This window comes from Thamnophis elegans, chromosome 2 (genome assembly GCF_009769535.1).
Source record: "Thamnophis elegans isolate rThaEle1 chromosome 2, rThaEle1.pri, whole genome shotgun sequence".
In the NCBI taxonomy this organism is placed as follows: domain Eukaryota; kingdom Metazoa; phylum Chordata; class Lepidosauria; order Squamata; family Colubridae; genus Thamnophis; species Thamnophis elegans.
In genome coordinates this window covers 30578703-30591412 of record NC_045542.1, presented here as the reverse complement: position 1 = coordinate 30591412, position 12710 = coordinate 30578703, and the positions used below count along the sequence as shown (strand labels likewise).

General features: G+C 39.9%; 1 protein-coding gene across 7 annotated transcripts in view; it reads left to right on the top strand.

The window, feature by feature from the left end:
- Positions 1-12710, top strand: part of SCN8A (sodium voltage-gated channel alpha subunit 8) — an 86303-nt gene that overhangs the window by 37975 nt on the left and 35618 nt on the right. For 5 of the 7 annotated variants that reach the window (XM_032210538.1, XM_032210536.1, XM_032210537.1 and 2 more), the window contains exons 8-13: positions 1488-1629; positions 2551-2757; positions 5865-6152; positions 7320-7679; positions 11357-11492; positions 11915-12153. In XM_032210538.1, coding sequence (XP_032066429.1) covers positions 1488-1629; positions 2551-2757; positions 5865-6152; positions 7320-7679; positions 11357-11492; positions 11915-12153 — 1372 coding nt within the window. Of the gene's footprint in view, positions 1-1487; positions 1630-2550; positions 2758-5864; positions 6153-7319; positions 7713-11356; positions 11493-11914; positions 12154-12710 lie in introns of all 7 variants that reach the window. The other 2 variants (XM_032210531.1, XM_032210532.1) reach the window with 1 other exon arrangement.

Here is a 12710-nt window from a genome sequence, read left to right as displayed (position 1 = left end):
AACAATTTGTTTACCCAGTGCTGAGACGCCTTAGGCTGTTTGAAAAATTAACCTGTTTCTTTTTTCAATGGGAAGCTTATTAGTAATAAACTATCTGAGAACCATGGTGGCATAGGGGTTAGAATGCAGTATATTGCAGGCTAATTCTGCTAACTGCCAGGAGTTCGATCCTGACCAGCTCAAGGTTCCATCCTTCCAAGGTCGATAAAATGAGAATCCAGATTGTTGGGAGCAGTACGCTGACTCCGTAAACTCCTTAGAGAGGGCTGTAAAGTACTAGGAAAGCGATATATAAATATGTGCCATTGCTATTGATGTCTGTTGCCATTAGCTTTGTAAAACATGAACTGCACCTTGCTATAGTACAGGATTAGGATTGGACTTGCACTTGTTCTCTTCACCTACATTCATTTGTGACCTCATATCTGAATAGGATGCTCACTTTCTTTTGCCTCAAGTCAAAAGAAATGGAGTACTATAATTGTTGGTAACTACACCGTTATCTTATGTTGCAATCTTTCTGATGGTGAGCCTATGCTTTACATTAAGCAATGTTAAGAGACATTGCTTAAATGGGAGGCTTTGCAAATTAACCCTTTCTTGAATATTTGTGAAATATTGATGCAGAAATGAGCACAGTCCAAGTGGTCTTTTACTTTGTTTTTGCGTTAAAGTTGTATTTAGTTCTTTCTCTGAGACGGCATATTGGCTTGTTGGTACAGAAGAAATTAAGATTGCCATGACTAACCTGTATCTACTGTACGTGTCAGCCTTTTGAAATTGACCAGATCATGTTTCTCAAGAGTTTTTTTGTGTTAGGCTAAAATAATCAGAATTTATTTTACAGTTTTTTTTATCCCATCTTTATTATTTTTATAAAAAACTCAAGGCATCAAGTATACCTAATTTATTCCTTCCTCCTCCTATGTTCCCCCAACAACAACTCTGTGAGGTGGGAAAGTGAGTGATCCAAGTCACCCAGATTATTTCCATCCCTAAAGCAGGATTAGAACTCATAGTCTCCTAGTTTCTAACCTGGTGTCTTAACCACTAGGCCAAACTGGCTTCATGTTGTAAATCTGGTTGTATTTACCCTTAACTTGGTCTTATATTCCAGGGAGTTAGGAGAAATCAGTCTGAGTCTCTTCTTAATGTTTTTTCTGTTTCCATTTTGGACATGTTACTATAACCTTCTGTGAATAGTTTCTCCAACTTATCAAAAACAACCAAAATGGGGGAGGCTGTCCTAGATGAAATCATTCTAATAATGTTGAGTCAGTAAAAATAAAGTTGAGTCAATAAAAACTCCCAAGAGCCTACCTGACTGCAAGCCTTTGCTTCACTCCTGTGGTAATATCAATCCGTTTTGCACAAAGCCGATAGTCGAAAGACGAATTGTGAAAACGACTGTGGTCAATCTTTGCCTTAGGAATTGGATATTTTCTACTCTCCCAAATCTGAAACATCTCCTTCCATCTTGTCTGCAGCCAGTGCCCAGAAGGATACACGTGTATGAAAGCAGGGAGGAATCCAAACTACGGCTATACCAGTTTTGATACTTTTAGTTGGGCCTTCCTGGCCTTATTTCGCCTCATGACTCAGGACTTTTGGGAAAACTTGTATCAGTTAGTAAGTATGTCTATCCATGATCATGTTTCTTGCCTTAAATTAGGGATGGGCAGCGTTTTAATGGCTGGAGCTGAGTGTCCAGAGGCTGCAATAGTTAGATTTGCACTGTAAAGAAGGTGGGAGCCAGAACTGTCTGTTTTTTCTCTATTGCAGGAGGCAATGTTTTGGAATTTTCTTAGCTCTGTTTTGGGATTTGAATAGAAATAAACCCAAGGCTTGCACTCCAGGTTTAGAGGTTCTTCTCTCAAAATGGCAAGAAACTCTGCCATTTTTCCAGTAGGGTTTGCTTCTAGGTTCATAATCAGGGCCTCAGGGGTTTATATACCTCTGCCCTGCTTTGCCCTGTCCTGTCCTGCCCTATGTATCATTTACAATTTGAAGAATGTAAGGCTTATGGATGCTTGACAAAAGCAACTTCTAATGCTTGAAACATTAACATTAAATGGTAGCTGGCACTTGGTATCAGCCAAGGGTTAGTGAAGAGGAGACTTGCTGTTGTTAGGTATAAAATAATGTTTGCACTAGACCTATGTGATGATTTGACTTGAATTAGCTGCTGCAAAACTTCAGCTGTGCTAAAGAGAGGTATAGATACATATACAGTATGGCTGTTTCATTCTTGAAAAGATGATCAGTTATGATGGGTAGAGTTGACGAATGGTTTTCCCAATAGAAATGTCAATGAGAAATGAAGCTCCTAGCCACAGTGGCTAGTCTCCTATTGAGGCAGGACAGCAGAATGATTCAGAGAAGGAACAGGGTATTAGAAGTCCCTTATAGACAAAACGAAAAGTTAATTCCAAGTATCAGGAATACTACGGTAGAGAGATATGCAATGAGGAAGAGGCAGTGCACAATAACTTCTTCTTTTACTTGATGGTGCCGTAAGGAAATCTTACAACTGCCCTCCCTTCTTTACAGACATTGCGAGCAGCAGGAAAAACCTACATGATCTTTTTTGTCCTCGTTATTTTTGTTGGATCATTCTACTTGGTGAACTTGATTTTGGCTGTAGTGGCTATGGCCTATGAAGAACAAAACCAGGCTACATTGGAAGAGGCAGAGCAGAAGGAAGCAGAATTCAAGGCCATGTTGGAACAACTGAAAAAGCAACAGGAGGAAGCCCAGGTTTCTTTCTTTCTTTCTTCTACCCCATTGTTTAAACAAACAGTGTTAACTAACAATACCCAAATTTTGTTTCCATCTAAAGCCTATGCAAATATTTTGAACCATTTAATTCTGCCCATTACTTTAAATAATGCTGCTCTTTCTTGCCTCTAATCCCAATAATACAGAAAGTTGCCTGTGTATCTAGTCCTCAATTTACAACCAAAATTTCTGTTGCTAAGTGAGACATTTGTTAAATGAGTTTTGCCCCATTTCACAACCTTTCTTGCCACAGTTGTTAAGTGAATCACTGCAGTTGTTAAGTAACCAGTTGTTAAGTGAATCTGATTTCCCCATCAACTCTGTTTGTCATGAGGTGGCATAAGGTAATCACATGACCCCAGGACACTGCAACCATCATAAATACATGCCAGTTGCCAAGTATCTGAATTTTGATCTCATGACCATGGGGATGCTGCAGAATTGTAATTGTGAAAAATTGTCATAAGTGACTTTTTTCAGTGCCATTGTTACTTCAAACAGTCACTAACTGAACGGTTGTAAATTGAGGACTACCTGCAATTCTAACAATACAGAAAGGTGATGCTGAAGGAGTATCCTTACCAATGCAGACCTGGAAGTTGGAGAGTATTCAGTTCATAGTTGGAATCTGATTAAACAGTGACCTCGTTCACATGACGTGCTGTGCAAACATTTGGTTAGGAATATGGCCTGCACCTAGTCTGAGTCTGTGACTGAAATTAAGGCAGAGTCTTAACCACCATCTGAATTATGGTCTGCAAAAGTAAACTATTTTTGCAGTAGTGTATCTAGTACTCTGCTTTTCACAAGCCCCATCCTACTGATGGCACCACACTAAAGAACTGCTGGAAATCCTTAAGGAAAAAAAATTAGAATAGTTACTAGGCCTCCATGAGGAAGTTTGGAAATCTGTCCAGAAACAGAGAAGAGTCCACCAAAAGTTAAGGTGCATTGTGAGGTAAATGTCTTCAACCAATCAAAACTACTGATGTAATTTGTAAGGTGTTATGTCTGCACCGACGTGCCCATGCAGAGACTCCTCCGATTGGCTGAGGGTTTGACAGCCAGAGTGGGAGAATGGAGGGACGTGATTGGTTGCCCGTTTGGCAGCTAGTATATAAAGAGCTGTCAAATGGGATTTTCCCTGTTGCCGGTTCTGGAGTTGCCTCTTGTTTGTTGTTAGGTGTTACCCTAATAAAGGGCAGTTGTTTGACAAGCCTGTCTTGCCTCAGTCCTTGCCCGCCTGGTTCTCCCTACAGAATATAAGGCATATACACCAGTTGTCAGGGCCTTCAGAGGCTGTTTCCTTTGCCACTTTAGTCCAGTGATGGTGAACCTATGACACATGTGTCAAAGGTAACACACTTTAACATTTTGGGTGACATACCTGTGTTCACCAACTTCCGACAACAACTATTCTTAAAAGAATGGGGTGTATTTTTATGTGGCCTCCAGACTCTACAGAAATGAATTTGTTTTACTCGTGTAGAGCTGAGGTGGCACAGTGGTTAAATGCAGCACTGCAGGCTACTTCAGCTGACTGCAGTTCTGCAGTTCGGCTGTTCAAATCTCACCGGCTCAGGATTGACTCAGCCTTCCATCCTTCCGAGGTGGGTAAAATGATTGTTTTACGGATTGTTGTTGGGGGCAATATGCTGACTCTGTAAACCGCTTAGAGAGGGCTGAAAGCCCTATGAAGCGGTATATAAGTCTAACTGCTATTGCTATTGCTATTGCATACCACCTGCAGCCCACCACTTCTACCCACTTTTGTGTAATTATTAGTTAACTCACACCAGTGAAACAAACCATCCAGCTTTGGGCTGGGCCAACCCTACAGGGCTTATACAAGATCTAAACTTTATCTGATAAGCCTCTGACTCTGATCAAGCCACCACACTTCTGCATTTTTGTTGTGAAGGAATGGTTATCCACACATCACATGAGTTGTTCGCATATTAATCAAAAGGGAAGATGACATAAAATTGCTGTCAACTAAATAATCTGTGATATGTCCTATATAGAAGTTAGTACTATGTGTGAACACACTCAGATTTAAAGATTGGAAAGTGTTTTCTCCCAAGTTCAGATAGGCCCAAAGCCTGTCTGGATTAGGTAAATCACCGTGAGCTTTGTCAGTTGTGAGATTGTCTGAAAAGACCTATTTATGGCTAGACCAGAGGTATTCAGCAGGGTCTGACCAGTTCTGGAGAACCAGTAAATACCACCTCTGACTGGCCCCACCCCCATCTATTTTCTGCCTCCCAAGTCCCAGCTGATCAGGAGGGAATGGGGATTTTGCAGTAACCTTCCCCTGGAGTGGGGAGGGAATGGAGATGTTATACTATCCTTCCCCTGTTACTCCCACCAAGCCAAGCCACACCCACAGAACTGGTAGTAAAAACAAACTGAATCCCCCCACTGGGCTAGACTGAAAGGGCCAGTCCCTGAGAAAAAATATGGAAGGTGGCTTCTACCTTGCAGAAAATATTTTCCCCCTCTTCTACAGAATTTTATTTTCACACATAATTCATGCCTGGTGACATCACTTAATTCCAACATTATAATTTATGGTGATAGGAACATTATTTGGTTATTGTATTACTATACTTAGAAAACTGGAAAGAGACATTATTTTTGCTGATCTACTGAATGTACCATATATCTACCAGCAGATTTACTCTCCTGAATGTCTACTCCAGTGGTGGGTTGCTTATCCCATTCCAACCGGTTTGGTTGGAACGGGGCCGGCAGCGTCCTCGTGCATGCGCGCAGTTCACGCATGCGTCTTAGCGCCTGTGCGATGCTCCAGCTGCTCGCGGAGAATCGCGCAGGTGCTGTGTGTGCCATGCGCCTGCGTGGAAGTGCAGAAGCCTTCAAAGACCGGTAAGGAGCACGGGCAGGCGGGTGGGCCCTTCGGCGTTCCCGGAAGTTACTTACTTCCGGGTTCACCGACCAACCGGTTCGTGGGGACCGCCGCGAACCGGTTGAAATCCACCCCTGGCCTACTCCTTTGTTAGTCTATCACTTTCCTGTCCTTTCGAACTCCATGTTTTAACATTTCCACATTTCTCTTTTTTTCGAAGGCTGCAGCCATGGCTACCTCAGCAGGGACCGTGTCTGATGATGCTGCAGAAGAAGATGGTGGGGGAAGAATGTCTCACACTTCTTCTGAGTTCTCCAAGCTCAGCTCTAAGAGTGCCAAAGAGAGACGAAACAGAAGGAAAAAGCGGAAGGAAAAGGAGCTCTCGGAAGGAGAGGAGAAGGGAGATCTTGAGAAAGTATTTAAGTCAGAATCAGAAGATGGAATGAGGAGGAAGGTCTTCCGCTTGCCAGACAACAGGCTAGGCCGGAAGCTCTCCATTATGAACCAGGTAAAATCTCTGTTCTCTAAGTAAAATTTCCACATCCAAACTTTATATTGTGCCTGGGCTGTGTGAGAGAAGGATGGACTGGCTTCTTTATCCACATTTTCAGATAGCAGAGCAACATGTTCCCTTTTATAATCAGTGTTTTAATTTGACTCTGTGCATGCAGCAATCTTTGACACAATGGAAGCCTTGCTTCTGTTCCATCTTCACGTTGCTTAAGCTTTGCAGCTACTACTACAGGTAGTCCTCAACTTGCAACAGTTCATTTAGTGAACATTTGAAGTTACAACAGCACTGAAAAAAGTGACTTCTGACCATTTTTCACATGATTGTTGTAGCATCCCCATAGTCATGTGATAAAAATTCAGACACTGGGCAACTGACAGTTAGCAACTGACAGTGGCAGTGTCCCGGGGAGGGGGGCGTATGTGATTACCTTTTACAACCATCTGACAAGCAAAGTCAATGGGGAAGCCATTGTTTTACCAACTTAACAATTGCAGTTATTCACTTACTGTGGCAAAATAGGGAAAATTCACTTAACAACCATCACTTAACAACAGAAATTTTGGACTCAGTTGCGGTCATAAATCAAGGATTACCTGTAATCTGACAAGTTCAAGTAATAAGTGTGAGCAAAAGAGAAGTAGAATGTAAATTATGTATTTGTTTTGAAATACTGTATTTTTTGGAGCAGAAGACGCACCTTCCCCACCTAAAAGAGTGTGGAAATGTTGGTATGTCTTCACACTGAATACAACCATTTTATGCCTCCCAAAGTCCCACCCCTGCATACCATTTTTGCAAAAACAGACAAAAAAATGGACTGTTTTTTGCAAAAATGGAGGCATTTTTGCCTTCCCCCAGCCTGCTGAAGCCCACAGAGCACTCCTGGGGGCCGGGGAGGACAAAAATGTTTTTTTCTTACTTACCTCTTCAAAATCTTGGTACATCTTATACACCGGTGCATCTTACAGTACGAAAAATGCGGTAATTGCCCAATTGCTTGACCACAGACCAATGGTATATTTATGAGGTATTTTCATGAAGAATTTATTTCCTTTCCAACTTTTTTTTATCCACAATGTCATTTCCTTCAGTAGTTGTACTTTATGCATTCTTGCCTCTGTTGCACAATTCCAATTTTGTCATCTTTGTTTTCCTTTTCAGTCACTGCTTAGCATTCCAGGATCGCCATATCTCTCTCGACACAACAGCAAAAGCAGCATTTTCAGCTTCAAGAGAGGGTTCCGGGATCCTGGGTCAGAGAATGAATTTGCCGATGATGAGCACAGCACAGTGGAAGAGAGCGAGGGCAGGAGGGATTCACTCTTCATCCCAATCCGAGGCTATGACAGGAAAAGCAGCTACAGCGGTTACAGTGGTTATAGCCAAGGAAGCCGGTCATCACGCATTTTTCCCAGCATCCGTCGGAATATGAAGCGGAATAGCACTGTGGACTGTAATGGTGTCGTCTCCCTGATCGGTGGCCCAACCTCCAACATCCCCAGCGGGCGACTTTTGCCTGAGGTGAAAATAGATAAGGCAGCTACTGATGACAGTGTAAGGAAGTCAGTGAGTAGATAGTCTAGGCATGGCGGTCTGCCCTTCTTTCTGCTTTCCTGTATGCCGCCAAATGGATCCCTGATGGAATGACTAGAAATTGGTTTGACATATGATCGTCTGAACCCTCTTTCCAAATTATTCTGCTTTTAATCCTTATTTTTCCTTCTACCTATTCCCATTTTCTTCTACCTCTTCCTTTGGACTTCTAAGAAAACAATGGCTTGGAAGCTTTTTTTTTAAAGGAATATAATACTGATAAATGTGCTATTTGTTGCATCAAAAATGTGAAATTATCTAAAAAAAATACCTAGAAAAACATCTGGGTATAAATGAGGTAGAGGAGATATTTTTAAATCCCACATGTATAAATAGAATTAATTCTGTGTAATGTTTTCCTCATAATTTTTTTATTTCGTTTTTCAAGCAACTTTAGTTCGTAGTTTTAAAAGCCAGAGGATTAAAATAAAATGTAGTGCAGGATCCTGTAGTGAATACAGGTAGTTCTCACTTAATGATCTGTTGCTTAACAACCATGTGATGTTTCAACAGACACACACACCCCAAATAAAATTAGCTATGACCCAGTTTTGAGGTTCTGATAGTTATACACACACGTGCACACATACACAAGCACAAACACGTAGTCACACAATCACATTTTGGGTGCTTAGTAACCAGTTTGCATATATGGCTATTTGCAGCATTCCTTGATCACATGACCACAATTTTCAATGGTTTTCTTTTTGCCAGTTTCTGGTATTAACTTCTGGTTTCTGGCAAAAAATGTCCATTGGATCAAATGGATTTGTTTAACAACTGTGGTGTTCACTTAATGACCACCTCAAAAAATGTTATCAGATCATGTAATAACCCACTTAATGATTTCAATGACTCAGTTATAGTGATAAGTTGAGGACTATAGGTATGTTGCTGGTTAAAGCTCAACTTTATAACTTTTAGCTATACAGGCTGCAGAAATCAGCAGCCTGAGTTGAGTTGTGAGATGGGAAGGAGGGACAGAGATTTCTCCCTCACTGCTCTATAATCCATAAATAATGGCATTATTTCAGAATGTTCAGGGTACAGAGAAAAAAGATGATTTTCTCATAGTGAAAATAAAGAGACTACAGGTTGTTCTTCACTCATAATATGTCAGGCTGAATCCCAGTGACTAGACAGTAAAATCCGTTTAATCCTTTATTTGCTTGCACCTAATGGACAGAATCTTGCCAAACTAAAGTTATAAGCTTCTATCCTACTAGATACAATTTGAGAGATTCTAGGGTGAGGCTATCCTGAACTTCTTTCCCCCTTCCCCATCCAGCTCGGAACTATGCAGTCTCTTAATCTGGGCTATTTTCTGAGACAGCTCTGAGTTTGCAAAATACACCCGCAGCCTCTGCTGCTGCAGGTGCACATTCCATCACCTAATAGTAACTCTTGTAATTTAGAACACTGTAGAATCTCCTTTAAAAGATGATCAACAGAGTTTTTTCTAGGGCACAAAATTATGTTGGCTATTAAAAAGAAAGAAAGCTTTGCCCACGATAGCTGGGTTAAAAAGAAAAATTGCAAAATTTTCATTTTTTTTAAAAAAAGCTGTTATTTATTATCTCTAATTCTTAATTAAAAGACACCTATTCCTTCGTGGATAGAAATAAGTAAGAATTTGGAACATATTTATATTAACAAAGGTGGAATGGAGGAAATTTTAGGAGGTTTCTTTATTTCATGCATGTTTCTGCTATTTCCCACACGTATAACAAAATATAGAACAGGGGTGTCAAACTCAAGGCCCAGGGGCCGGATCTAGCCCTCAGGGTACTTAGATCTGGCCCACAGGGCCATCCTGGAAACAACTAAGGACCAGCCCCACGTGCTTCTGCCAGCAAGAACAGAGCTTAGGGGGGGGCGTTCTCCCGAGCTCTGTTTTCATTGACAGAGGGTTATAGGCGGCTGTGGCAGCTGAAAACAGAGCTTGGGAGCCCATTTTCGCTGGCAGAGAGCTTGGGCCACTACTGGCACCCTGACATGAATGATGTTGAGCTAGCTACACACATCCTGGCCATGCCTACCCCGGAGGTCAAACACAACCCTGATGCAGCCCTCAATGAAACAGAGTTGAACACCCCTGATATAGAAGATTAAAATACACCAACAAAATTACAACCCATTGACACATATACTTAAAAATAAAAAAGAGTAAAGGAGAAGAAAAATATTAGATACATCCATCGCCTGCCCACAGCAAACCTTATTGATATAAACATTTAATACAAATTTATATTATTTGTATTAAATGTTTATACCATTGATATAGGGTTTATTATCCCTATATCAATGGTATAAATACCATTATTAATATCCAGGTGCAATTTAGGCTGACAAAAGGCACATGAGTCGGGAGTCCCAACTTGAACTAGAAAAGTGAAAGAAGGGGATTTATTTTGTTGCCTAAGACAACTTTTCCAATCAAGATCCTCTCTCACTTTCTTAAAGCTTCACTTTTTTTCAATTCCAATTTATAGTAATACAGCTACTTTACTACTAAAGTAAAGTGAAAACTTCCCGAGTGGGCAAAAGAAACACTAAGAAAGAGTTATTTTGTCTTTGGCTGATGTACATAACATCAGTCTTGCCTCTCGTCTGTGAACTCCAAGCTCTTTTTTTCCAAAACATACCAAAAAAATGAAATCCCAAATGTTTTTAATTCTTGCAAGAAAAATTAAATTATTCCTCCCTGAGAATGTTTGAAGCCTTTCCTAATTAATTTCAGTTTAGTTCCTACCCTTTTCCCTAGTTAGCATGTTAGTATACTGTGTTGTTTTAGAATTTATTTCTCTAACAGCATGCAAAAATTACAAGTTGCTAACAACAGCATGATGCATGGAAAAACATTATGAGATATGTTGCTATGTTACATACCACTTTCCTGATATTTTCCTTGCACAGGGACTTCCCAAGCAGTGCCTTTGTTCAACTAATCACTACGTATGAGAAACCATTTAGGGAATATTGAATATTCGCCAAATAAACAGTGGATTCCAAACAGCAACATATGTAGACCCTAAGCAACAGATAATGAATTTGCTTGTCTTAAAGCAATAATGAATCAAATTATCTGTAGTACAATATAGTTGTGTATGGCTCTAATTACAGAGAAGTATGGAAAGAACCAGTCAAAATTAAGTTGCTACTAGAATCAACCATAGACAAACACAAACAATATAATACTCTATGTTTCTATTTATATCTACTTTACTTTAATTTCATAGATATAAAACTGCACACTAAATGATGATTTAGTGATATTTAGGATTAAGCTTGGTATGCACAATTTGAAAAATTCTTCTAATATTTTTTTTGTTAACTGCTGATTTTGAATTTGACTAGAACTAAAGAGGAAGATTGTTTAATTTTTCCTCATGGATACTTTTTATGATCCAAGTTTTCCCATTGATTGCTTTTATTCTTGCAGGGGAAAAGTTTTCCCTGCAGCAAGAAAAGAAACAGAAGGATAATTTTGACAGTGGAAGCAATATCTGCTATATAATCCAAATCCGATAGAGGAGTAGAAAACAAATTCAGGCAAAAGCCTATTTAGAGAGTAACATTTTAAAGAACATTAATGAATTTTGCAGGCAACCACAGAAGTAGAGATTAAGAAGAAATCCACTGGGTCACTTCTGGTGTCAATGGACCAACTGAATGCTTCATATGGAAGAAAAGATCGAACCAATAGTATAATGACAGTCATAACAAATACCCTTGTAGAAGGTATGTGTAATAGGAATGCATCAATTTCAACAAGTTCATAAGGTCACTATATTTCTAAAGATTATTCCCTTTTCTGTTACTTAATCAACCAGAGCAAAACATCATGATAAATACAAGAACATTAAAAGTATGCAGGTCTTACAAAGTTACAAAGTTCAATCGACATCCAACTCTCAGTTTATATGCATTATTTGATTTATTGGGCATTTGTATTTTGTGCCCCATTTTTAACATGCTCATTGTTATACATGTTTTGATTTTTTTTAATATCCAAAAAGAATAACTCTATAAATCTGAATTAGGGGTAGCAGAGCCAGCAAATTAAGAATGAGTCAACTCTGCCATTAAGTTTCTTGAATAGTTTGAATTTTTGATATGTTCATTAATGTTAACTTGGTTCTCATTTTGTTGTGATGATATAGAACTGGAAGAATCCCAAAGAAAATGTCCCCCTTGCTGGTACAAATTTGCTAATACCTTCCTCATTTGGGAGTGCCACCCACACTGGGTGAAGTTAAAAGAGATTGTCAACCTGATTGTCATGGATCCTTTTGTGGATTTAGCCATTACTATCTGTATTGTTCTAAATACTCTTTTCATGGCAATGGAACATCATCCCATGACCCCAACGTTTGAGCATGTCTTGGCTGTAGGAAATCTGGTAAGCAGTTTTTGTGCTAAAAGTTTCCCAATAGCAGCTGGAATGATAAAGAACAGTAATTATTTATTAGATTTTATTACTTTTATTACAAGTAATTCAAGGCAGCAAAGATACTAATACTCCTTCCTGCTCCTATTTTCCCCACAACAAAAACCATGTGAGATGGGTGGACTGAGAGAGATTAACTGGCCGAATCTGGCTTTCATGCCTAAAATGGGACTCGGTCTTCTGATTTCTAGGCCAACACCTTCAACCACCCCCACCACCACAAATCCAGGATACCTGATTACTATTTTGTAATTGTAGAAGAGTGATTGAATTATTCACAATCTCTTCATCAGCCTAGAAAGCTATACTGTATTTTTCACACTGTAAGATGCACTTTCGTTCACCAAAAAAGTGGGTGGAAATGCCTGTTTATAGAGTGAATATTGTGGTGGGGGAGGAGTGGATGCGTGTCACCTGTCACCGCTGCCACCTCATGCTGCCACCAGGGAATGCTGGAGCCTTTGCTGCTGTGCGGATGATTGGCGATTGGATTGGCCTCCTGGAATACC